Genomic DNA, 27507 nt, shown 5'->3' with positions numbered 1-27507 from the left:
TCAAATGTTACAAATTCAAGTTCAATGATGAGATCCATTTTGTAGCTAACCAGGTCCCACTCTTTCAAATGGTTGCCCGATGCCGTCAAATGCCCACCAACTTCACTGCAAGAATCATATTTGATTTTGACCCAAAGACAGCAGGACTGAAGAGACCCTCAGGAAGGCCTAAAACATGATGGCTGGATGGCATCAACAGACACCTTTTCCTCACAGACATCCTACCCCATAAGCTCCAGATTTGGCACAGGACAGAACATCATGTAGGCACAAAACATGTTTGGTGATCTCTGTGTTGCCCAAGTGACAGTATGAGAACTAATCAACCAACTAACCTGTAAATCCTTTGAATTTTCGAAATAAATATTTGTAGTCTGTCCGCCTCTAATGCAGGCAAGGGTCCCATGAAGAAAGGAAAAAAATAAAATATGTCATTTGAAGAAAGCTTGACCCCTCTAGAACTTAATGTTTATCATTTATATTTTCTACTTTTAAAATTGCTAACTTAAAATAAGAAAAATAAAACCCTACAAAGGTGTTTATTTAAATTAAATTAACATGTAGTGAACCACAGAGCAAGGAAAGTCAGAGTTCAGGCTAAAACTCCTTTCTTAACTCTCCAGATGAGTTCTGCCTTGTCACATATCTAGAACAAGACCAAGGTTTCAAATGACTTTGTACAGGGTGTAAATCAGGGCAGAATTTGATCCTTCTTGACTATGGACCTAATACAAAGCCTACGGAAGTCAATAGAAAGATTGCTATTGTTTTCACTGGATTTTGCACTAGGTCTCATCAGGGCCGGCTCCAGGGTTTTTGCCGCCCCAGGCAGCCTAGGGGGAAAAAAATAAATAAATAAAAAGCGGCGATCGCGATCTCCGGAGTGGCCACCCCAAGCACCTGCTTGCCAAGCTGGTGCCTGGAGCCGGCCCTGGGTCTCATTCTGCCTGAGAGAACTGATTTTTGGTTTAGCCTAAAATTTGGGGCAAGAATGAAAAATGTTTCTTTTTGTGATCTGGTCTGTTTTCACTGATGGTAAAATTTTCTTGTTTGTTTGTTTGTTTTCCCACGCTGTTCTTCTGGCACCTGTCTCAAGTTCAGGAAATTCAACATATGTGGAAACCATCATTGGCACTCAGACTTGAGACATTTTCTTTTAAGGAAAATAATTGTAATGATTTTGCATATGGTCAGATAATACGCAGACAGAAATGGGCTTTAAGGAGTGATTTGAAAAAGAGAAAGGAGGCATTTGGCATTGCTAAGTAGTTGCCTGTTCCAAGTGCAGAGGGTGCCATGAAGAAGACAGAAGAATGAGGAGACTGAGAAAGCTATTAGGAGAGAGTGAGAGAAACAAAAAGAAGAGTAGAAAGAATGAGAGCAGGGTTGTGTGAATAAAAACATTTTTCAGTCAGTTGGTTAATTCACAATATTTGAATTCTATTTACTAGAAAATGTAAGGGTATTTTTGTTAAAATCTTTACGTGTATTATAGTGATGATATTAGATGTGGACTCACTCAGGCAGAAAATTATGAGTAGTATGCAAACAAGTCATAGATAGATTAAGTCACCATGTGTTTTCAGTCACTGTCAGCCAGTGGAATTCAACTGCCAATTTATTTTTGCCTTTTTCCAGCAGTCTCAGCTGGCTACAGAGTTGGTCAGCACTATTCATTTCAAGGCTCTGTACCCCTTTATGGGAACAGTGCAAACAATCCAAATCCAGTTTGTAAGTTAAATAGTCATCCTCTGGTAATTATAGCTATTATTTGTGTAGGATAAGAGAAATATTTGAGGAGGAAAAATATATGTTGGAAAGTTGCTTAATCCATACTTATTTTGCAAATGACATGTATATGTTAATTTCATTCAGAATGTAATTTTAAATAAACATACATATAATCGGCCTTGCCTCTAGTTCCCTATCTCAGAGAACAGTTCCATTTCAAGTCATCTTAAGGGAAGGTTTATTGTTTAAGGTCCAAATATGGGCTAGTTATTGGAAAGACAAAATAAATTCAGGAACAGACTAGGAACAGGGATCCAACAAAAGAAACTGCAGCCAAAAAAATGTAATTCTCCTATTACAAAAGAAATAGGGAAATCACACAGAGAACATTTGAAAAGTATACAGATTGTGACAAGGGACAACTTTTCAGCAGCAAGTCAGTCCATTAATTTTGCACGATTAAAAACTATAGGAAAGACCCTCTAATTATTTTGAGAACTATGTTTTTGTTTTTAAAATAATAAAACCTCTCTCGCTAATAGTTGCATTATTATGAGTCATAATGTCATGTGCCAGTCACATTCAATTCTCTCCCAAAATATAACTGTCACACCCTGATGGAGGGCCTAGCAGCTACGAAATTAAAATGGAACACCCTAAGAGAAAATTCAGTCCTCAAACAAAACTGTTTACTCCTTTCTTCAAGACAAATAGACCCCCACTAATAATGATTATATGGATTAAGGCTGACTTCAACTAACCATTTGTAAAGACCCCAAGTGTTAAACTATAGCCAGGTTTCTTTCTCACGGATATGCCCAATTACTTTAAACTGGTCCCCAAACTGAATTTTCTCTATCCATTTGGAGCTTATTTTGCAGTCCCCCTGCAGCACTCAGATAGACTTGAATTGTGGAAAATATCTACAGATTTTGAAAAGATCAAATCCTCTAGACTGCAGTCTACCAACCCATTTCTTATTTTCCCTCAGGAAGAGAAAAAACCTGTCACAATTCATTAAAACACCCTGTGTTAAAAAGCAAAATTTTCTAGACACTTCATCCAATTTGGGGTGAGGCTAGTTTGGGGTTTTTGTTTGTTTGTTTGTTTCTGCAAATCTGAGTCTTACAAGAAATAATTACTACAATGGCTGTTTCTACCATGTTGCTTCTGTTTCAAGCCTTTAGTACTATGACTCTTGTTTTGTCCAGATGGCATATACTTAATATTGCTCCAGCAGTAGATTTCTATGAAAGAGTTCAGTAGTAATGAAATATATTATATTCACTGTTTGTCCAACATTACATGCCGATAGCAAATAAATTATTAAAACAGAATCTATTCACATTGATTGCTGTGAAGGTTATACATGCATCAGTAAATCAAAACAAGTTCTCAAAAGATAGAAAATCAATTTATGTGACAGATAGGAAAAGCATGGATGTTGAAATCTCTCTCAAACATTTGGCTGTTTTTGAAAAAATAATTTAATATAACAGAAGTATTTTAAACAAAAATGTTGCTTTGACTGAACATAACTAATGTGCAAAATTGGAGGCCTGAACAGAGTGATAATACACCTAGACAATAATAAAGCATATAGTAGCTTTTGATAGAATATAGAATAACAATTTTATTTTATTATTTTGCTGAAAATGCAAAGCTTTTCACAATGTACTTAGTATCATAAATAAATTCCCAAGAGCAGCATTTACTGCAAACGGTGTTGATTTTTTCCTCCATATATGAGTTGTGGTCTAGGAATAATCAAAACTAAGGTTTATCCTCTAGTAAAATTTTCTTCTAAACTTTTTTTTTTTACAGAATTATTACCCAAATGCCAACAGATGAATTGCCAATACAAATGTAGTATTTCAAGGAATGGCACCGGCTGTTACTGTGAGGATGGATATGAAGTAGGCGATGATGGAAGAAACTGCAAAGGTAACTAGGAAATGTCACCTTCTCTAAGAATACGGCCCCAGTCTTGCAAGAAGCTACATGAAGGTGAACAATGGCATCTTTGCAGAGCTTCTTGCAGGATCTGATCCTAAATTTGGTTTTAGAATGGTATAAACAGATGGTTAAATTATATTTACTCAAAACAAGGCATGTAAGGTAATTAGGTACAGTGTTAGTGAGTTCCCACATTTGCTACTGCTGTTTGGCTAGAATCACATTTATATTTGACGTGCCAGGTGTATCTTCTCAATGGAAGTAGCATCTTTTTAGAAATTTACTATAAGTTGTGAAGCACAGCAAAATTTACAGAAAGACCTGAAGGTCCCTCTCTGGTGTTTACATCAGAGACAAATGTGTCTCTATGGGTGGAAGCTGTGATTCCATCTGAGCCAACTACTGTATATGGCAGTCCAGTCAGAATCTTGAGAATGAGATCAAAGATCTCTTGCCTCTCGCCTCCCCCCCTCCCCCAATGCTCACACTTATGACTCATAATCAGCCAATGAAACAGAATGAGCTTTGTGCATCAGGTAGTGAAGATGGACGAGCATTTCAAAGGACCACTTGTGTAATCTCATAGCAATCTAAACTGGGTTGTGGCCCCGCCAGCACTCCAATCCAGAAGGATGACAGTCAGGACATCCCTGCTGATCCTTTCTACCCTCCTGTGCCTACAATGTGAGGAGAAAGAGTATTAAGATCTGTCTAGGGCTGCTCAGACAGGCCTGGAGCTCATCTGCATCTGCATGAGCTGCCTCCTTTCTAAGCATCTCTGAGCCTCCCTCTCCTGAACATTCTCTGAAACCTTGTGAGCCATTTGGGGATATGATACCCCTTACATCCATGTAAACCTGGGTCAGAGTTTGATCCATGAAAAAAAACCTCAATCATATAGCTTAGTTTTGCACTTGCCTTTTAATAGGTTTCTGCCTGTGAAGTTTAGATTGAAATTGATATTCCTTTTCTATTCCAGCAATATATGAATTTCTATTTCCCAACATTTTTTTCTCTTCATAAGTAGATAGGGTTTTCCCATCTCTTTATTAATGTACTTGCTGGCTATCATTCCTCCTCCCCACTTTAACAGAATTATTCTGCATAAATGTAATTTCTTATATGTGTGTCTTCTGATCTCTGGGTTTGTGTTTTGTAATATTTGGAAAAAATAGATACAATAATTTCATTAGCAAGTTGTTGGGACTTTTTTCTTTAATATGATTTTTGGCTAGATTCTCAGCTGCTGTAAATTTGCATATCTTGGTTATCTGTAATAGAACTATGCCAATTTACATTAGCTGAGAATTTGATCCTGCATTTTTATTTCTTTCCTTGGACATTTGAGTTGTTTGAGGTTTTTTATAACGTTGTTGACAGTTATAGGTAGAAGCTGAAGATTCCACTAAAGAGCTTAAACCATTTAAAATAGTTTCCTAACATGAATGAGTTGACATGCATATTCAGTTATTTCCTCTGTTGAAACGCTGCTTCATTCATAGTCAATGGAGATTTTAAATGCTTACATATAGTACAGGTGGAAGTGGTCTCTGGTGGCAGCAATAACCCCAGTGGTTCCCTAATTGTTATGTTACTCATTGATCATTTGAAGGCCTTTAATTTTCAAGCTGGATAGCCGCTAGCCTTGCAGTGTTAACTACTGGCCTTCTGTTTGGTTAATGGCATAGTTTCATCAGCAGACTGCTCAGATAAGATTGTGGCTGAAAACAATGCGAAAAAATAAAAATCTATCTGTAGAGGGTTTACCCTTGCTTTTATAATGTTGTTTAGGGGGTGAATTTTGCACTCACACCCAAGATTTTACTCTTAAGTGGGGGCTCTTACTTGCATATTATTTCAATGTATCTTTTAGATTTAGATGAATGTAATGTGTATGGAACCTGTAGCCAAACCTGTATGAATACAGATGGATCATATGCATGTAGCTGTGTGGAGGGTTATGTACTTCAGCCTGACAACAAATCTTGCAAGGCCAAAAATGGTAAGTTTAATTTTTTTATACATTATAAGAATGATTTCTTAAAGTTCTCTGGGTCTGCCTTTCTCTACATAGTAGAGATGGATTTTCCTTGAATACAGTGATCCATTGTTAGAAATCTAGAAAAAAAATCCATGTTATGTAAATCCATGTAATAATCCATTGTCATGGATTATTACAAAACACTTTTGAAGGAGGATTCTGATTACCTAGAAACCTTTCTGAAGGGGTAAATATAGTTATGCAAGCTACTTTATTCAGTCAAGATTAGTGGAGCTGCCAATTCCCTCTTTCATCTTAATACATACAATTTCCACATAAACCCCACCTCCCTGAGACAACCTGGGTGTCAGAGAAATTATCATGAGGTAATTATACCCTTGGGATATTAGAGACATGAGCCTCTGCCTTGCTCCGTGCAACATCCCAGTGAGTTGATTTGAAGATCTTCATATTCACATTATGCCTTATTGGTTAATTAATGCATATTTTCATTACCAATAATAAATTAAGCAGTTAAGGGAATTAGTGAATTCTGTTTAATGAAGACAAATTGAACAAAGTATTTCCCTAGTCAGTGTATTGACTCAGCAACCTATTCTTATTTTCTCCTACAATTTGTTCAACATATATAATGACCAAATCCTATTATAAAGGTATATTTTATGTCGATATGTGGAAATCTAGAGGAAACAAATGTGTATTTTTCTGTCAGTTGGCAGATGCTGTGTTTTTGAAGCTAAAACTAGCAGACACTATGGCAAAGAAACTACATACTTGTGTTCTTATTTTAGTACCACTGAGAGTTACGATTTAAAATATTGATGAGCTCAAAAAGTAAGACTTGAAACTTAAAGTTTTGTATTGATCCACATAGCATGGTTATAGATTAAAAAAAATAGGTAATCTGATACAAGCAACTCCGTACAGAGAAAAACTATTTTAATATTCTTCTCAACTCTCTCCATAAAAAAAATGTTATTTCGGTGGGACATAACAGGAGTTGCATCTGATACAGTAAAAACAGTTCAGGACTGGGGAAGGTAGATGGCTCCAGGACTGATAATGAGATGAGTCTTTGACCTATAGTATAAATACAGCCCAGTATGTAATGACTGACGATGGTAGCCATCTGTCAGTATTTCAGTAGCTCATGTGAAATAAGCTGGGGCACTCAGCCACTTCCTCATAGAGAAATGCTTCTCTCTCTCTCTTTCTCTCATAGTTTACAGCAATTTTTACCCTTACTGGCAGACTCAGCAAAGAACCAGTTTTCAATGAACACAGAGACCTGTATAATATAGTTCAAGTCAAGGCTGAGATAGTGTGAGGAAATGCATACTGCTGCTGACCTTGTTGCACTTGTTCTTTGAATAAGCAGAACAGGATTTCCAAACACACTTTCATTGTGTGGGCTACATCTTAATAGAGAGAAATTGTCTCACATGCTTTCCTGTTTGCAATTGCATGAACCACCTGCTCTCAGACTGACTATATAACATTTCTTTGGCAATTGCAGCAATTGGTTACATTGGAAAGTAATATTAGGAAGGTATTTGATGTATTTTTAGCTTCCTTTATACTGTTTAGCAGGTGGAAACAAGGAGAGTTGCAGTCATTATTCATTATTAATCGTATTTATTACAGTAGTGCATAAGGGCCAACCAAGAATGGGGCCTCATTTTGCTAGGCACTAGACAAATGCAGAATAGTAGACAGTTTCTGCCCTGAAGAACTTTCAACTAAATAGACCAGACAGACATCATGAGGGAAGGGTTATAACACATAAGTAGAATGAACAATTGGTGGCAGCAAACAGCATGTTAGCTCCACAATTTTTTTGTGAGGTAGGTTATTTAGGAGGGAATAAGCTGAAAGGAAGAGGGGTAAGGAGACAGGTTCTGGGTGAAGTGTGGAGAGAACGTGATGGAGGGGGAGGGTTTGAGTAAACAGTTAATCAGCATAGGGCAGAGCGAGTCCTGTCAAAAATGTAAACAATTCTGTTAATGTCCAGAGGACCAGCTTTGGCTGCTTCTGGTCCTATGGCCTGGAGTTTCTGTCTGGCTCCAGTCTGTAGTTTTCCTCTAAGGCCACATGGGGGGCGGGGGGATGACGGGAAAGGGAGGCACTACCTGTGTCTTAGTGCCTCCAAAGTGGAGGGAGCTATGCCCTGGGTTGCTAAGTGCTCTAGGGACCACAGCCAAATTAAGTCTCCAGTGCCCAAATCTGTCACCTTTCACAAATTTTGACTTTAAACCAAACTGCAAAATAGGAATACAATAAAAACAGTGGGCTGGATTTGGATTCACTTATCTCTGTTTTATAACTCCATTTGATTAATGTAGTAACTCCTGATTTGCTGTAAATGAGTGCAGAATTTGACACATAATCTTTGGGGCAGGAATTTATTAAGGGGTAAATCTGCCACTGCCTCTGCAGTCGTGCTGTTCTGCTGCCCAAAGGTCGGGGGAGGAGTAGAATTCTGAGGAGCTGCTCTGATATCTGCACCCACTATGAAGCCTCAGACTCAGTTTTGCAAAGATCAGTGCCCAAAGCTGCCAAGTACAGGAGGAGCTGACAGTGGGTCTGTCATTAGAGTGAAGCCAAAGGAGCCATTGCTTCAAGGATCCCCTCACCTCCCCCCACCGTGAAAGGGTACAGTGGGGTCAAACTGCAGTAGTGGCAGCAGAGTGTCCAGAAGTAGAGAATTCCATCACTGCCACCCTAATACTGACAGAACTTGGGCTGTGTGCTGTTATGCACTATTTAAGCCTAAATGTTCAGCATCTTGATTAATTATATCATATTGTTACTTCAAGGGACATAAATAAGATGCTATGTTGCTCTGTTCATTTAAATATGTCTGGAGCTGATCACTTTTGTGTACATAGAATCATAGAAGATTACGGTTGGACGAGACCTCAGACGGTCATCTAGTCCAACCCCCTGCTCAAAGCAGGACCAACACCAACTAAATCATCCCAGTCAGGGCTTTGTCAAGCCAGGTCTTAAAAACCTCTAAGGATGGAGATTCTACCACCTCCCTAGGTAACTCATTCCAGTGCTTCACCACCCTCCTTTTTGGAACCTGCCTTCAGGTAGTTGAAGGCTGCTATCAAATCCCCCCTAACTCTTCTCTTCTGCAGACTAAATAACCCCAGTTCACTCAGCCTCTCCTCATATGTCATGTGTCCCAGACCCCTAATCATTTCCTTTGCCCTCCTCTGGACTCTCTCCAATTTGTCCACATGCTTTCTGTAGTGGGGGGACCAAAACTGGATGCAATACTCCAGTTCTCGTCCACTGTAATCCCCAGTTCCTTTTCTGCAGAATTGCTGCTTAGCCAGTCAGTCTCCAGCCTGTAGCGGTGCATGGGATTCTTCCTTCCTAAGTGCAGGACTCTGCACTTGTCCTTGTTGAACCGCATCAGATTTCTTTTGGCCCAATCCTCCAATTTGTCTAGGTCACTCAGGACCCTATCTCTACTCTCCAGCATATCTACCTCTCCCCCCAGCTTAGTATCATCTGCGAACTTGCTGAAGGTGTAATTCATCCCATCATCCAGATCATTAACAAAGATGATGAACAAAACCGGCTCCAGGACCGATCCCTGGGGTGCTCTGCTTGATACTAGCTGCCAACTAGACATCGAGCCATTGATCACTACCTGTTGAGCCCGACAAACCATTCATCCCATCCATACTTCTTTAACTTGCTTGCAAGAATACTGTGGGAGACCGTACCAAAAGCTTTGCTAAAGTCAAGATATATCACATCACCGCTTTCCCCATATCCACAGAGCCAGTTATCTCATCATAGAAGACAATCAGGTTGATCAGGCATGACTTGTCTTTGGTGAATCCATGTTGACTGTTCCTGATCACCTTCCTCTCCTCCAAGTGCTTCAAAATGGATCCTTGAGGACCTGCTCCATGATTTTGCCGGAGACTGAAGTGAGGCTGACTGGTCTGTAGTTCCCCGGTTCTCTTTCTTCCCTTTTTTAAATATGGGCACTATATTTGCCTTTTTCCAATCATCCGGGACCTCCTCTGATCATCACAAATTTTCAAAGATAATGGCGAATGGCTGTGCAATCACATCAGCCAACTCTCTCAGCACCCTTGGATTCATTAGATCTAGACCCATGGACTTGTGCACATCCAGCTTTTCTAAATAATCCTTAACCTGTTCTTTCACCACTATGGGCTGCTCACCTCCTCCCCATACTGTGTTTCCCAACCTGATAGCTTTCTTTGACAGGGTAACAAGCCTTGCGGATAGGAGGAAATGGTAGATGTGGGGCGCATGACTTATGAGGAGAGGGAACTGGGCTTGTTTAGTCTGCAGAAGAGAAGAGTAAGGGGGGGATTTGATAGCAGCCTTCAACTACCTGAAGGAGGGTTCCAAAGAGGATGGAGCTCGGCTGTTCTCAATGTTGGCAGATGACAGAACAAGGAACAATGGTCTCAAGTTGCAGTGGGGAAGGTCTAGGTTGGATATTAGGAAACACTATTTCACTAGGAGGCTGGTGAAGCACCGGAATGGGTTACGTACGGAGGTGGTAGAATCTCCATCCTTAGAGGTTTTTAAGGCCTGGCTTGACAAAGCCTTGGCTGGGATGATTTAGTTGGTGTTGGTTCTGCTTTGAGCAGGGGTTTGGACTAGATCACCTCCTGAGGTCTCTTCCAACCCTAATCTTTTATGAGGTATATCTTGACTTTAGTAAAGCTTTTGATACTGCCTCACATGGGGAATTGGGAAAAGGGATTTTGCTCCAAGTGTTTCCTCATTCACAAAAAGAAGGAAGAATGGAGACCCATCTTAGCTCTCAGACAACTAAATGTCTTAATCTGCACATCGAGGTTCAGAATGGTCATTCTGGCATGAATAATTATTTCACTGACCAAAGGTAAGTGGTTCACAGCTCTTGATATGAAGGATGTCAGTTTCAACACAGCCATCCATCCTGCACACGGAAGGTTCCTGAGATTCACAGCAGGTCTGAACCACTGCCAATACAGAGTGCTCCCTGTTTGGCCTTGCAGCAGGCCACTTTTACCACCATGGATCATCAGTTACATCAATAACAACTGGTTACTGGTGGGATGATCTTGTCAGGCAGTACAGTCAGCAGCCTTATCCCTGATCAATCTTCTGTACTCATTAGGACTTCGCTTAAACAAAGAAAAGTCCATTTTAATTCCCACATACACTATATAGTTGATCAGAGCAACTCAGGACTCTCAGTACCAAAGCATATCTTCCTTTGGACAGATTACTACCCATAAAGAGCTTATCACTCAACTTCAACAAATGCCAGCCTCCTCATGTCTTATTTTTTTGGGTCACAGGGCTTCTTGCACCTATGTAACACCCTTCCCTTGACTTCACCATCCTTGCCTGTAAGCTTCCCTATGGATGGTGTACATATATAGCAATTGATAACTGATGCCACCTTACCACAATGAGGCTCCCTTCTGATGCCGCCTTACCACAGTGAGGCTCCCTTCTAGACATAGCACAAGGACATGGACTCCCCAAGATTGTTAGCAGTCCACAAAGCCTGCAAGTGCTTCTTACCATTCATACAAGCCTGGCTTGTTCAAGTGATGTGAGACAACATGGCAATAGTGTTCTACATCAACAAGTGGGAGCAAGGTCTATCCCTTTTTGTGTAGAAGCTGTCAAGCTTTGGAACTATTCGGCAGTCACTCTTTTGGTAGTACACCCCCCGGGAATACACAACATGCTGGCAGACAGCCTCAATACTTCTCCAAGAACCATGAATGGAAGCGCCACCATTTGGTGATACAGATAATTGACAAAGGAGACCCCCCTTTTGGGACCTCTTCATGCCCCCAGGAATACAGGAAATTCACAGTCTACTGGTCCAGGATGGTTCAAGATCTGGATTTCAGGGGAGATGCATTTCTCGTTCCATGGTTGGGACAACTGACTTATGCCTTGCCATCCATTCCACTCTTACCTCAGATCCTGAGGAAAATCAAGCAAGAGAGAGTGTTGGTCATACTGATTGCCTGACATGGCCCCAACAGTTCTGGTTGTCAAGCATTTTTTCTGATGTCACCATGTCCAGGCATTTGGATACAGCCTTTCCTGACCTATTGACACAAGGAAAAGGCGAGATTAGGCATCCCAACTTGGCTTCCCTCCACCTGGTATTTGGATGGGCATCAAACTTAGAAAAGACATGTTCACAGGTGATACAGTCAGTCCTTAATAACAGCAGGAAAGAGCCCACCAAAAAAAAAAGTGCTACATAGCAAAATTGAAAAGGTTTTCTATCTGGTGTCAGTGTCTTCAAATAGCCCTCCAAAATTCTGATATCTCTCATTTTAGAATATCTTCCTTCCTTAGAGGTCTCAGGTCTTTAGCTTCTTTGTATGCACCTAGCTGCTATCAGCATTTCTCACCCTCCAATTGATAATCAGTCCAACTTCACCCACCCTATCATAGTTCATTTTCAGAAAGTTCTTATTAGAACCTTTCCTCCTGTGACAAAACCTACCCTGTCCTGGGATCTGTGGTGATAATTGGGCCTACACATTTACTCTGTGAGCTTAAGTGTAAAAAATATGTGAAAGTTCATAAGATGTCACAATAACTTTGAATAACAATTGATGGGGAAAGGTATGAAAACAAGCCAGAAAGACTAACTTATTCTAAACAAAAAGGCCTATTGGTTTAACTCAAGGACTGTATAAGATTATGCTTGGTAAATAAGAACATGTGGGTCCAGAAATTAAGGAACCAAAATTGGTGTGTCAAATAATAAGCCTAAAATAATGAGAGTATGTGCTATTCCATGCATTACTCCCTTTTTGGGTCCTTAAAGAGATTTTGGCAGGAAAAACTGGCTACTGAAGTGAGCATCACCATCATGACTGTCTCCTGAGACTCTGGACCATCGTCAACCTAATCCTGACCAGACCAGGCTAGAGAAAAGGAGCCAGATGACATCGCCACCTCGGTGTTCCAGCTAAATCCTAACCACCACTTAGTCCTCTCAGCATTAAGTAGAGCTCCATTTAAACCCTAGTCTCATGCTTCTTAGTTCACCTGTCACCTGTCTTTCTAGTGGCCATCACCTAGGCTAGGAGAGTGGGTGAACTGGGGGCCCTTATGGCTGATCCACAATACACAATCTTCCATAGGGACAAAGTTTCACTGAGATTATATCGAAATTTACCCCCAAAGTAATCTTAGATTTCCATCTGAATTGGACAATTCACTTTCCTGTCTTCTTCCCAAAGCTGCACATCACCAGCAAAGACAGGAAGCTTCCTTGTTTGGATGTCTGTTGAGTGTTGGCATTCTACCTATAAAGAACCAAATCCTTTGGAAATCACGTAGACCTTTGGTATCCTTGTGGAATGGATGAGAGAAGAAGCGATCTCTTCCCAGATACTTTCCAAATGGATTTCAGGCTGCATTCTGTTGGGTTACGAATTAGCAGGCATGCCTCCTCCACAGAGTGTGAGGGCTCACTCAACTAGAGCTTATGTTTCATCAGCCGTTTCACCTCGAGACATCTCTCTCACTAAAATCTGTAAAGCAGCTACATGGGGTTCTGTTCAGACCTTTACAAGACATTAAGCCCTGGAACATTCTGCAGCAGATGCATCTTTCAGCACAACAGTCCTCCAGTCATTGGTACCACAGAGTTCCTCACATCCACCTCCTCAATGAATACTGCTTGTCAGTCACCATCATTCAAAAAAGAAAGAGAGGTTACTTACCTTGTACAGTAAATGGAGTTCTTCAAGATATGTGGTCCTTATCTTTATTCTGCTACCCTCCTCCTTCCGCTCTACTATAGAGAATTATCCTGGACAATCTGTGGTAAAAAGGGAAATGGAGAGATGGTCGGCCCGAATTGCTCCTTACATCCTCTGGTTCAGAACACGAGGAGGAGAAGGGTGCAAGTGCAGACAAACAGATGCTGCTAGCAAAAATGTTCCTGTCTCTGGTGCATGGAGTACATGTGAACCTGACAGCGGAATACACCCAAGGACTACGCATCTCAAAGAACTCCAGCTACTGTACAGGGTAAGTAGCTTCTCTGTCTGCAGGGAAAAGTGGGAGAAAACAGGAGAGAAAAAATGTAGGGGATGAGGTAGAAACTATAGTGTAGAGAAAAAAAAAAGATAAGGAATGGTGGTAGAGAGAAAGAAAAGAGGAAATAGTAAATGGAGACAATCTTGGGAAAAGGTTAACTCTGATCCACAATAGGAAAGAGCATGTGGGATGAAGCCAGGGAGAGAGAGTACGCAAAAACATAAGCAAGAAAAACAAAGTCAATAGAATCATTCAGTGGCATTGAACAAAACTCTGTGAATAGATTATTTGATGGATTTCATCAGAATCCACCAAGTATTTTATTCAATTGATACTTTTCTAGTAACTGACTGGTTCATCAAATACTATTCATTAAATGTTTTGTTAGATGAAATTTGTCAAATATATCTAATGAATATTTATTTCAGCATTCCACCTGCCCCAGGGCTACATTAATTTTTAAACCTCTATTAAGTAGAATGTGGACTGACAGTATTACATTTAAATACAGCACACAACTGTTCCGTTGTTTTGAATTGCAAGTGGGGCATCTTTGGGTAAGTGCGCTTTATATGGCAGCTTGGGTATTTTTCACATTGGCTTGACAATTTAGACCTTGGGCTATTAGGTGTCAGGTAATATTTTCAAGACCTGTCCCCACTTTTGAAAATGTTGGCCTCAGGATTTGGCCCATTTAGCATTATTACCCCATGCTGTGAAATATTTTCTCAGAGGCTTGAGGATAATACACATTGTAAATGTGAACTTAAATTTCTACAAAAGATTCACTTCAGTGTGCCGTTTTCCATACCTTAATGCACTGTTTCATGTGTTTCCTGCTGATACCTACTTTAGGGTTGAATGAGATAAAGCATAGGCTGTAAGGTGGTTCATTGTGCTGTAAGGAACAAGTTGTAATTTACTAATTGACCATATTTGTGATTATCTCAGCAAAACACCAGATTTCAGTGTCAACTAAAATAAGTCCAGAGTAAAATTTAAAGTCTAACTGTTCTCAGGCAGTTTCAACATTATCAGCTATTGGGGACAGGTTTCAGAGTGGTAGTCGTGTTAGTCTGTATCAGCAAAAACAATGAGGAGTCTTTGTGGCACCTAATGGCCTGAATAAAGACTGGGAGTGGTTGGGTCATTACAAAACCTAAACTTAATTTCCCCATTACTAATTTCTCCTACTGTTACTTACACCTTCTTGTCAACTGTCTGTAATGGGCCATGCTCTTACCACTTCAAAAGTTGTTTTTCTACCCTTGGTATCCTGCTGTTAATTGATTTATCTCATTAGACTGACCTCACACTTGGTAAAGCAACCCCCATTCTTTCATGTATTTATACCTGCTCCTGTATTTTTCACTTCATGCATCTGATGAAGTGGGCTCTAGCCCACAAAAGCTTATGTCCAAATCAATTCATTAGTCTCTAAGGTGCCACAAGGACTTCTCGTTGTTTTAGCTATTAGGGAGTTCTAGATAACACCATAATGCCTTATTATCAACTTGTTGTTCAACATTTCTGCTAAGATGTGTTTAATAATAACTCAATAACCTGAATGAGGTTCAGTCAATTTGGGACCTATATACTGTATTTCTGTAATTGTACTTTCATTTGAAAATATTGCAGCTGTCAGTAATAATTTGTTAATTTTTCTTTGGCATGGTCCGCCTGTTGTCATGTTGACACGTATAAATAGGTGAGAATAGTTCTGGAATTTTCTATTATAGCTTCAGGGAAAACATCCCAGCCTTGCTACTATGAGCCAAAAGGTGGGGAAAGGAATGGAGTGGTATCAGCCAAGCAAATAGTCTAAGGGCCATCCTGACAGCACAATACAGGTAGACTCAGGGAAAGAACTTAGGCCCGGATCCGCAAAGAGACTTACTCTGAGCATCACAACACCTAACTTTTACACGTCTAGAAAATCACAGGAACAATTTGATCCAGAAACCCTGAGTTGGGCACCTAGGCTCCCTATACAGTAACTCCTCATTTAATGTTGTCCCACTTAATGTTTTTTCAATGTTACCTCCTTGCTCAATTAGGGAACATGCTCGTTTAAAGTTGTGCAATGCTCCCTTATAACGTCGTTTGGCTGCTTGCTTGTAAGATTCTGTGGAAGAGCAGTGACTTTACAAGGGAGAATTGCACAAGTTCTGCTTCTCCGCCTCCTCCCCCTCCCTCCCAGAAAGTCCTAAGCACCGCCAACCACCTGTTTGGCGGCGCTTAGGACTTTGGGTGGGGGGCATTGTGGCATGCTCCGGAGAGGAGGTGGAGTGGGGGTGGGAAGAAGTGGGCCTGGAGTGGAGCGGGGACAGGAAGAGGCGGGCCTGGCACATTTCCAGCAAAATCCGAGCCTGTTCTCAGGGGAAGCTACCGCTGCTGCTGCAAAGGTGCTTCCTAGCGTTCTTGTCTGCAGCGGGCTGTGCCTGTGTGGGGGTAAGCCAGGGGCACTTCCTAACCACAGTACAGTACTGTACAGTATACAGTATAATGCCTTTTGTCTGCCCCCAAAGAATTTCCTTGGAACCTAACTCCCTGCATTTACATTAAATCTTATGGGACAACTGGATTCGTTTAACATTGTTTCACTTAAAGTTGCATTTTTCAGGAACATAACTACAAAGTTAAGTAAGGAGTTACTGTACAATGAATGGGGAGAGATAGGTACCTAAGAATGTGATCCACAAAAGCCAGTGTCTAGCTGGGGAATGATCTAAGTTAGCCTATGGAAGATACCAAGGAGAGAGTTGTGTCCCAAAGCCCCTTCTGTCTTATGGAGTTAGGTGCCTAAGTCCGGCTGAAGGGAGATGCCTATCTGTGCTAGCAATCTACAGTCGGTAACCTCTGTCCTGCAGTCAGGCAACTCAGGCAATTAATTTGTATCTTGTGAGAATGTGTGCCTCATTTGTCACAAAATGGTTGGAGGAGAAGATGATGGTGCTTACCTTACAATTTTTAGCCCAGTGATTACAGCACTAACCTAGGGTGTGAAAGACCCAGCTTCAAGTCCCCCTCTGCCTAAGGGGGAAAAAGTATTTGAACAGGGGTTTCCCCCCTCTCAGAAGATTGACCTATGGGATATTCTGAAATGGGGTTCCCTTATTCTCTCTTGCTGAAGCTGTTTCAGTGTGGATAAATAATTAGATTCATTGGAGCCAGGGGTCTTGACCCTGGGTTTCACCTTCCTTGATGGTTACCTTAAATACCAGAATGTAGAGTCATCCTTCCTCTGTTTTGCTCTCTTTGACCTTGAAGCTGTACACTTTGAATAAATACTTAAACAGGAGACACTGAGGGAGCCTCACATTAGATTATCCTATAACCTAATGGTTAGGGCATTCTGGTGAGAGAACCCTGTTCATATCCATTCTCCCCCTCAGGCAGATGGAGAAATTGAACCTGGGTCTTAGACATCCCAGGTGAGTGCACTAACCACTGGGCTAAAAGTTAGAAGACTGTCCATCACTGTCTCTTGCCAGATTTTGAATGGGCCTTGATACTGCAAAAATTTAGGCATTGAGTGAGTTTAGACAGCAGCTGATCAGGGATTTTGTGGATTGCATTGCTGCCTAAAACTGTGATTTATGCATCTTAGGTGCCTTAGTGGATCTGAGTCTTGCCTTATGCTGCTGCTTCAGGAAGGAGCAGGATGCACTTTCCGGAGTGCACCAGTGCTGTCAAGAGTTTATATGTTATTAGTCCAGGAATTTGGCTATTCCCTTCAGATTAGCAGATCAGGGAAATATACTGCAGCATGCTGGGCATGTTAGCCAGGCCCCACCTCATATTGAAGGTAGCACCAGTTCAGAATCCTACTCTGCTTCTGTGCAGGGGCTTTGGCGAACGGGAAGAGACTTTTGTCAGATTTTTCTCAATACTGATACAAATAGTCTTTCGTTCCCTTGCAATGACTTATCCAAATACACTGTTTCATACTGAACATGAACATTATATATACTAATGCTCGTGAAGATTCCCAGGTCAGATAGAGAGATATCTAGAAAGATTAGCTTCATTGTTGCTTTTAAGTGATTCCGTTGAATATACTTTGTGGTAAATTTGGATGACGACGATGTCTTTCTTTCTTTCTTTCTTTCTTTCTTTATTTCTTTCTTTCTTTCTTTCTTTCTTTGTATTTCTGTAGCAACTAGGAGCCCTAGTCATGGATAAGGATCCCACTGTGCTAGGTGCTATACAGATTCATAACAAAAACTGGGTGAATGTTAAGAAACATCGAGATTAAATATTACCGAGTGGTAAACTCAATTACTGTGGTGCATTCTCCGTCCCCTTCCCCCCCCCCCAAATCAGTGTGTTACATTTAAATATTTTTTTAAAATATAGAACTAAGGTAACATAAATGCTACATGTTTTTGGAAAGATGGTAATAGGATGATCTGTCAACTAAACTTTTTGCTCATTTTTTTTTAGAGCCCAGTGATAGACCTCCAATTCTTCTGATTGCAAGCTCTGAAACTATTGATGTATTATATCTTAATGGAAGTCAAGTTTCTACTCCAAACTCAGTGAAAGGAAATGGAATTAATACACTGGATTTTATATACAATAAGGACACAATTTGTTGGATTGAATCGAGAGAATCTTCAAGTCAGCTGAAATGTACCAAGATATCAAAATCTGGAAGATTAACAGATGAATGGATAATAAACATTGCTCAGTATCTTCACAGTAAGTATTTTAATTTTGTTAGTGGGATTCCATTAGCAAAATAGTAAAAAATATCTGTCTTTCTAGCAAACTTTGCTTGCAGACTTAAAAACTATTATTTTGGTGCTTAGTGTTGTTGATATTTCAAGATATTCTGTTGCTCTGCGGAGGCATTAAACATTGAAAGGCACAGAAGCATTTTTCTGCTTTGTTGCTGTTTCCCTCTCTAACGCATAGACACAGAGGGTTGAAAAAAGCTGTGAGTTTTCACAGAGTCTAACTGCACTGTGTGATCGGTATGATATTACAAAAAAACAAAGCCATTACAAAGGAAGAAGAAACTTGAAAATGCCTTTTTTTCTGAAATGTGTTGATAGATAAAATTTGGTGAAAATGATTGTTTCCAGATAAATTATAAGATGCTAATTAACAACATGTGCATATAATTGTCACATTTACTGTAGATTAGTAGAGCTTCATTACTTTCAAACACTTGTAATATTTCCTAATTTACTGGAAATTTCTCACTTTTGCACTAGGAAGATTTAGAGTCGCCCTCATGATGAGTTATCCCTCTGTGCAGTTTAACTAGCGTAGAAAGATTGCGCAATGCTAAACTTTAGAATGCCTCTGAATTGGAATCTCCATCATTTTGCCCTCTTTTTCTGAAAACCCTACTCTGTCCTCTCTTAAGTAGAGATGGACCTGAGCCAGACAATTCTGATGTAGATTTTAAACCCCTTCACCACCAAGTGGGCGTGTTCAGACCCAGGGTTTGATTGGGACTATAATGGAGATGGGGCCAACTGCAAAACATGACTACAGGTTCTAATGATGAATTTCTGCACTTAGGCAGATTTCACAAGTAATATTCAGATCACCAAGAAAAATACCTTTTTCAATGTATGCCTATGGCATAAGGAACTTTTTCCCTCTTACACATCCATCCATGCCCATCCTTTACTACTTTGAAAATCAAGAACTTTTTTTTAGTCAGAGGAATTTACTACTTTCGCCACTGTCTGCCCTTCTGAGTGATCCTACATTTTCCCTCAGATACTAAGGCTACTTTGTATGTTTGAACTTGTTCTTATTTTACTTGGACTTCCATTGTGTATTTTTCACAGTTCTTTATATTTTCACTACAAAGTCCCAATTTTCTTGTCAGTGGGACTGGAGTGGGCACTTCCTAAATATCTTTTTTGTTCTTTTTATTGCATAAAATGAAAGGAATTAGCTAGGGTTCTTCACAAAATTAATATGCATCTGAAGAAGTGGGCTGTAGCCCACGAAAGCTTATGCTCTAATACATTTGTTAGTCTCAAAGGTGCCACAAGTACTCCTGTTCTTTTTAATTAACAGTGTGTCCCCTCATCCTCTAAACTCCATCATCAAAGCACAGTCTCAATGCACTATTTGGGTCTTCCCCAATTCCTGTCTGTGCTCCCTATGCATAGAAAGACTTAACAGTCCGAATGCTGCAGTGTCTGCATTAGAACATCTGTTTTCAGAATCAGGGTTGAACTATGATTGGGAAATGAACATAGTGGCTCAAATCAGTGAGCTAATCAGTTTTTGTAGGCACTGTATTTTCACACCAGTCTGTGGACTCTATATATTTTTTTCTGAATCTTTACATCTAATTGTTTGGTCTAATTACTTTTGAATTGATATTTCCCTGGCTACGGAGTATGCTACAAAGATTTGTTCCAACTTTTAGTTTACTCTTGACTTAGATAACTATACTGTAGTCTCATTCCCTGCCTCATTAGAAGGATAAAAGTAATCCACCTGGTGCTTCTAATCAGGCCAATCTCAAGAGGCACTAATTTCCACTTGGAGTTACCTGAAACTGTATCCTACAGGGGAGAAGAGGACCTCTGATGGCTACAATCCACAGCCTCTGGAGAATTAAATTTTAGCATCTCTCTCTCTCTCATACACACAATTCATCTTATTTTTTCTCATTTTGCAGTGTTTCCTTACTATAAATTAATTAAGTTTCATTTGACAACCAATAAAGAACACCTGATTCGGCATGTTCCTGTGTCAGCCAAGCCTAACAAATGGTCATACCCATAGAATTCTTCAAAGAAAAATGAACAGTGGTCTCCCTACCATGGAAAGATATTCCCTTAGTTTCTCTTATTTGGTGTTTTGGCCAATAACAGGCACAACAAGAACAAAGGGCCACCCCTGTGAAGTCTTTGTACAGAAAACAAAGAAAAATACTGCCCCTTGCAGTGCTTCTTTATCCCAATCTTGCAAGGTATCTGTTTGTGACTAAACACTATTCAATATCTTTACCAATGATCTGGAGGAAAACATAAAATCAGTGATGGTAAAGTTTACATATGACACAAAAATTGGTGGAATGATAAATACTGATGGGGACAGTTATATGGATTGACCTGAATTGCTTGGTGAGATGGGCTCATTTGAATAATATGCTTTTTAACAAAGCGAAATGCAAGATCCCACATCGAGGATTCTCTGTAACTTGAAGTCTTTAAATCAAGATTTGAGTATTTAAGTAACTCAGCCAAAGTTATGGGCCCACTGCAGGAATGGGTGGATGAGGTTCTGTGCAGGAGACCAGACTAGATGATCATGAAGGTCCCTTCTGGCCTTAGAGTCTGTGAGGAACAAAGGGGTAGATCAAAGGAATCTTAGATACTTAAGCATTAACCTGCCACTAGGCTATGGAATATTCTGGGGTGGGTTTCTCTTAGTGACTCTTGTTGAAGCTGTTCCATTTTTGATAAGTAATTGAATAATCATGGGACCAAAGAAAGAGAGAGAGAGTGACTCCATAGCCCAGTTGTTAGGGTACTCCTCTGGGATTTGGGAGACTTAAGTTCAAGTCTCTGTTCCAATGACTGTTTAATTAGTTACAAAGAATAGAACAGTTTCAATAGGAGAGATTGAAAGACAGACCCACCCTGGAATATTCCATAGTATAGTGGTTAAGGCGCTTGCCTAAGAGATAGAAGACGTGGCTTCAAATCCGTGCTCCAAATCAGACAGAGGGTAGAATGGCACCTGGGCCTCCCACATCCTGGGTGAGTGTGCTAACCACTGGGCTAACAGCTGAAAGGAGGCACTGTCATTATGTGTGTGAGTTTTTTGTTTTTCTTGTGAAAAAGGACTTAGGTGCCTAACTTTCTTACAAGGGCATGGTGTAGGATACTCCACTTTCCTTGGAATTTCCTAGTGGTTAGCCAAGGCAGCTCCATGCTCAGATCAGTGGCTGTGGATCACCATTCTGAGGTGCCCATATATTGTATTGGGAGCCTAATTCTGTAGATTCCATCAGGCAGCAGAGCACCTATAGTTAGGCATTGCGATGCTGAGCCTAAGTCCTCTTTGTGGATCCAGTCCAAAGAGCGAGGGAACATTTATAAGTTGGAAGACTATATTCTGAAAAGCAGGAAAAGGACGTAGGGGTCATAGCATGAGTTGCCGGTGGAATGCTGTACCTAATAGTGTGAACACAATCCTTGGATATATAAGCAGGAAAATATCAAGCAGGAGTAGGGAGGTGGTAATACCTCTGTATGGCATTATTAAGGCAGTTTATAGAATTCTGTCTCCAGTTCTAGTGTCAACACTTCAAAAAGAATGTTGACAACTTGAAAAAGTTCAGAAAAAGCTACAAGAATTATTCTGGAAAATTTGCCTATAGCAAGAGATTCAGACATGTGGTTTATTGATGAGAAAGTTAAAAGGTGACTTGTTCACAGTCTATAAGTACCTACCTACATGGGGGGAAATTCTTGTAGCAGACAGCTCTTTAATCTAACAGAAAAAAAAACATAGTGAGATTTGATGGCTTGACAAATTCAAACTATAAATGTGGAGCAATTTTGTAACTGTGAGGGTAATTAACCATTGGAACAATTTTCCAAGGGACATGGTGGATTATCCATCAAGGCAGGATATCTTGAGAAATGATATTCTATATCTCAAAATGAATCTATGGGCTTGATACAGAAATTATTTTATGAGGATTTTGCACCTGTGTTACACAAAAGGTCAGCTAGATTTCACAATGGACCCTTCTGGCCTTAAAATCTATGAAGACTTCCATAAGAACTCTATCTCTCAGCTGGTTCCATCTGGCTGGAAGCACACAGCCCCCACTTGATCCATCAGCACTGACAGGAGAGGGGAATTTCAGTCAACCCTCCATGTTTTGAACTCCAGTGTCCGAGCCTGTGAAAGTTAGCAACCTGGTTTTCCATCCCAAATCACAAAATACCACTTCAGACCTCTTCCTCTCCCTCAACAACTACATCCTTTCTCCAACAGGTATGTTCTCTGAATAAAACCCTGTAACTAAGTAGTGCTGGCCTTGGTGGCTATTTTCAAGTACCTACATGTGGAAAAAATTCTGATGGTAGACAGAATTAATCTTAACCTAGCAGAAAAAAAGCATAATGAGAGATAGAGGTACAGTGATAGGCTCATTCTCGAAGAGTGTGTGTGTGTGTGTGTGTGTGTGTGTGTGTGTGTGTGTGTGTGTGTGTGTGTGTGTGTGTGTGTAAAAACACTCCTCATTACCAATGGCATCTCTCAGAGTTGGCCTGCAATTTCTTTCCCTTTTCCTTCATCTCTATGACAGCATGACTCTTGCAACTGTAGAGAAGTGTAAAGGAAGGCCAAACATTTCCGAGTACAGAAGAAGTTTTTGTAAATGATAAATGAAAATAACATTACTCTTTTTGCTGCGGTCAGCACTTTTTTGCAAGTTGTTCCATGTAAATTTATCTCAAAACAGGCATAACAGTCTGAGAACCATCATATATCTGCAACATTTTAATATATAAAATACTCTTTGATTAGATTATTCTGCTTGTAAAATATATCAGTGTTTTGAGTTTTGTTAACATGATTTTGTAAAATAGAATAATTGTGCATGCTATCAACATCTAAAACTAATAGATAATTAGTTTGGTGGGGATCTGAAATGTGAGACTCTGTACTGAACATTTTACAAATGTATTTTTATTGTTATCAGTTATAAGATTAATTTAATGTAAAAAGTACATGAACAAAAAACCCCAAAGAAATAGTAGCATTTTTCTAGTGTGGAATTAAAGGAGGGAAAAACAAATAAATGTTAAGGTATAAGATTCTGATTACATACAGGCCTTCCCAAATACTATATGTCTTTACTTAAGTCTTTGAAATTCACATACACTAAGTTGGCTTTTTCTAGATTTTACATGATATTCTATCATACTGTTCTTTAAAGCCAGGTTCTATCTAAAAGCTGAACTCTCCTTACTTTGCTAAGTCCTCAGTGGACTTTTGTAATGGCAACCAGGGGTTAAAGAATTGCTCTGGGCTCAGCCAGCCCCACCCCACCATACCTGTAGGAAATGCTCCAACGGGAAGAGGAGTTAAGAGGCAGGGGAGCAGCTCATGTGGTGGCAGACCTGGGAAGAGAGCAGACCTGCAATCTGCAGCTCCAGCAGTTGAGAGCTGAGGAAAAGACAGAATATCTTCCCATGACAACTGCCGAAAGGTCTCTCACTGAGGAAAGGGAGAACTGCTACAGGGATAGCCTGAGAGAGATGCATTGTCCTCTCCCTCTCATATGGACTCAGAGTTTTGTTAATTCCTCTTTATTTTGTTTGGACTGCCCCAACAGGGGAAAGCCCTAGAACTGAGCTGGCCCAGGAGGTTGGGCCATACTGCAGAAAGAAGCAGTTGCCATCCAGTTGAGTAAGAAAGCTATTGTGCTATATGCAGCTGCCAGAAGGTGCTAGGTGGCTTTCACGCCACCTAGACCCAAATGGTGACCTTGGAACAATCAGAGGGGAGGTGATAGGGAGGGCAGCCTTAAGCAGCCTCTGGCTGTCAGATCACTGATAACCCTCAAAGGCTGTGGGCTGGAACCCAGTTGAGTGGGAGGGCCTAAGTCCTGACCACCAGCTGACGCTAGCCTAACAACCAAACTCCAATCAAGGACCATCACAACCTTCAACAGCCCAAACATTTCCAATAGGGCCACAACGCCTGTGTAGCAGCTTCTTACCTCTCTCTGTTTAGCATACAGTCGTGCCTCAGTTTCCCCACTAATCACAATCCAAGACAGATAATTTATCTTGCTTTCTGGCCAAACTGAAAAATCACTCATTCCAGGATAATGAAAGGGTAATGAAACAGATCAAAACAGAATCCTAAATTACTAGGGCCACAATCCTCCCCTCTCATGTCTGAGTAACTTTCTTGGTTACAGCAGTTCCCCAAAGTCCTTCATCCTCTCTGGGCCACAGCCTTCAGGCTCTTGTATGACCTTCTCTTCTTAGGGAACTCACTAGGTCACTTCTGTGTGGACTATAGCATACTACAAATCTGAGGCCTGGTTTGATTTTTAATTATTTTTAAAAACACTCTCTCCTGCTATTGTAAACTGAAGTTAAAATGTATGATAAATAATTTACCAGTGAAAACAATCACCGCCAAACTGTGGACATTTTTCTTTCATTCTTCTACTAAGGCTTGTCTTGATTTTTACTCATAAATTCTCTGACTGTTTTATAGAGATCTATCTCTGCTCTTTCCAAGCTGAGCTGTTCTTTCACAAGGCCAATCTAGGGAAATTCACACAATCAACTTCATGTCAATTAAACTAACTGACAGCAAATTTAACACTTATTTCTGAACACTAATTTATTACTGCAAATATTTCCTTATTACAAATAAGTGCTAAAACCTTAAGGCCTGATCCAAAGCCTATTGAAGTCAATGGTATCCTTTCCATTCACTTTAATGGATCTTGGATCAGGACCTTAAAAAGAACTCCTCCGCCTCCTAAAATATTCTTTGAAAGCCTTTATAAGCGTCCAAACAGGTGGTGATAGGAGTCTAGTGCCAGAAGACAACTCCGTCATGCTACACTTTTGCAAAATATTTTGATAATTCCAAAAAGGATGCAGTAGAACTAAAAAAAGAATAGCTGCCAAATTTCTAGTTTTTATAGCATCATAGAAATGTAGGGCTGGAAGTGACCTGGAGACGCCAGCTTACCCATCTCCCATTGCTGAGGAAGGATTAAGTATGCCTATATCATCCCTGACAGGTGTTTTTCTCCAAAACCTTTTTCATAAGGAAGAAGGATGACCATGAGAAAAATATCTGATACTCCCAAGACATCCTTTGTTTGCTTCCTTTGTAGTAAAAATATGACAATCTAATTTCTTTCTAACTTTGGGAAGAAGAACCCACAACTAGGAACTGGCATGCCAAATTTTAGCCCAAAGGAAAATTTAATTTCTAAGTCAGAATGTGATTAAACAGCAGGTCTTCAATAGAGATCCTGTGAGTCTTTAACAATAGAGGTGCTGCTATCATAGGCTTGATATTTCAGAAGTTTACTTCTGAGCATAGGGCTTAGCGCCATTAGCTAACCTATTGATTTTAATGGGAGAACTGGTGTTAGTGAGTGTAACTTTCCCACTTAGTGTTTGCAGGACTTAGTCAATATTGCTGACTCTTGCAAATTTTTGTTTTTGGCCCCTGCTGTATCAGTCTTCTAGTGATGCCAAAATCTCTGGCCATCACATGATCTTGGGGTAGTAAGATAGAGAGAGAAGCTCCTTTAGTCTAGTGGAGATTGCACTAAAGTGTATACTCCAATACCATGCATTCTAGTCCTGCATGCTATTAATATTTCTGTGCACTTTACAACCCTTACTATGATCCAAAGCCTAGTACTGCTCCACAGTAAGGCATAAGTATCAGTCACACTTCTGATAGATAGCTGAAATCTTGCGAAAGGTTCCCTGCAGGCAGAGTTGCCAGTGGAACCTAGTTTTCTAATATAACAAAAGCCTAATCTCACCTGTTTTTCCACATAGTCTTTTGCAAGAAATGTAGCAAATAATATGCTTCTGTTGTCCAGGCTTACCACACTGTTGAGAAGCTGGAAAACCCTAAGGAAGGGGATTTAAGAAGCCTTGGTATGCAGGTAACTTAGAGTAACTTAGGGTATGTCTACACTGGCAAGTTTCTGTGCCACAAGTTATACCACTTTTATTGAAACGCTGGAATTAAACAGCTTCTGTGTGTTCACACTGTGCTCCTTGTGATGCTGGAGCGGATCCACATTAGCAGCTCGTGCAACATCAAAGACAGCAGTACATTGTGGTAGCTATCCCACTGTGCAACTGGCCGCAGGGTTTGCAATGCCTCATGGGACAGGCACAGCGTCACATGATGCAGGTTTCCCAATCCCATTGTTCCATGGGCATCCTGCTACATTGCCAGCTGCTTTTCAACTCAAGGTGGGGGAGAGAGTGTGTGACAGGGAATGTGTGTGTGTATGGAGTGGGGGAGAGAGGCAGTGAGTTTTGGGGGACAGCGAGTGTGTCAGCATGCTGTCTTGTAAGTTCAGACAGCGGCAAGAAGCAACCTGTCCTGAGGCGGGGGAGGAGGGGAAACCCTGACATCATACCCTTCCTCCCTCCCTGTGCTCTCTGCACAGCAATCTCTCTCTCTCACACACACACACACATACACACATGCCTGCCTCTGTGTTCAGCAGCACGAGCATTCCGCATTAATGGTTTGCTTTGTGTCCAGGAGCAGATCAGCACAGCACACAAGGGTTGTCAGAAACGATGCTTTGAAAGGGGAGGGGCGCATGTCTCCAGAGCAGCCGAGTTCAAAACAATGAGCAGAGCGGTCACGTGAGGCATTATGGGACAGCCCTGGAGGCAAATTACAGCGCAGAAAGCGATCAAGTGTTTACACTGGCAATAGAGCGCTGGAGCCTCTGCGCAAATAGCCTTACGAGTCTCGTCGAGGTGGGTTTTTTGCAGCACTGCAACTGAAGAGTTTCTGTGCGCAAAGTGGCTCAGCAGTATGTGCACATCTGCAGTTTGAGCTCAAAAAGCTGCTTTACTGTGCAGAAGTAGAGAAGTGATGGAAATGACTAGCCCTGATATACAGGTGACTGGGTTGCCCAAGAGGAGGGACAAAAGGATTTGTGAAATTCTGATAGGTAGGTCAGCAAATGAATACCTGTTTCATAATAAATGGGAACCAAC

The 27507-nt window shown here is 40.6% G+C and overlaps 1 protein-coding gene across 1 annotated transcript in view; it reads left to right on the top strand.

The window, feature by feature from the left end:
* LRP1B (LDL receptor related protein 1B) overlaps positions 1–27507 on the top strand; it is a 1021752-nt gene that overhangs the window by 306212 nt on the left and 688033 nt on the right. The window contains exons 4-6 of the mRNA XM_034786032.1: positions 3556–3675; positions 5561–5689; positions 18212–18469. Coding sequence (XP_034641923.1) covers positions 3556–3675; positions 5561–5689; positions 18212–18469 — 507 coding nt within the window. The remainder of the gene's footprint in view (positions 1–3555; positions 3676–5560; positions 5690–18211; positions 18470–27507) is intronic.

Source organism: Trachemys scripta, chromosome 11 (assembly GCF_013100865.1).
Source record: "Trachemys scripta elegans isolate TJP31775 chromosome 11, CAS_Tse_1.0, whole genome shotgun sequence".
Taxonomy (NCBI): domain Eukaryota; kingdom Metazoa; phylum Chordata; order Testudines; family Emydidae; genus Trachemys; species Trachemys scripta.
This window is presented reverse-complemented; position numbering and strand designations above follow the sequence as displayed.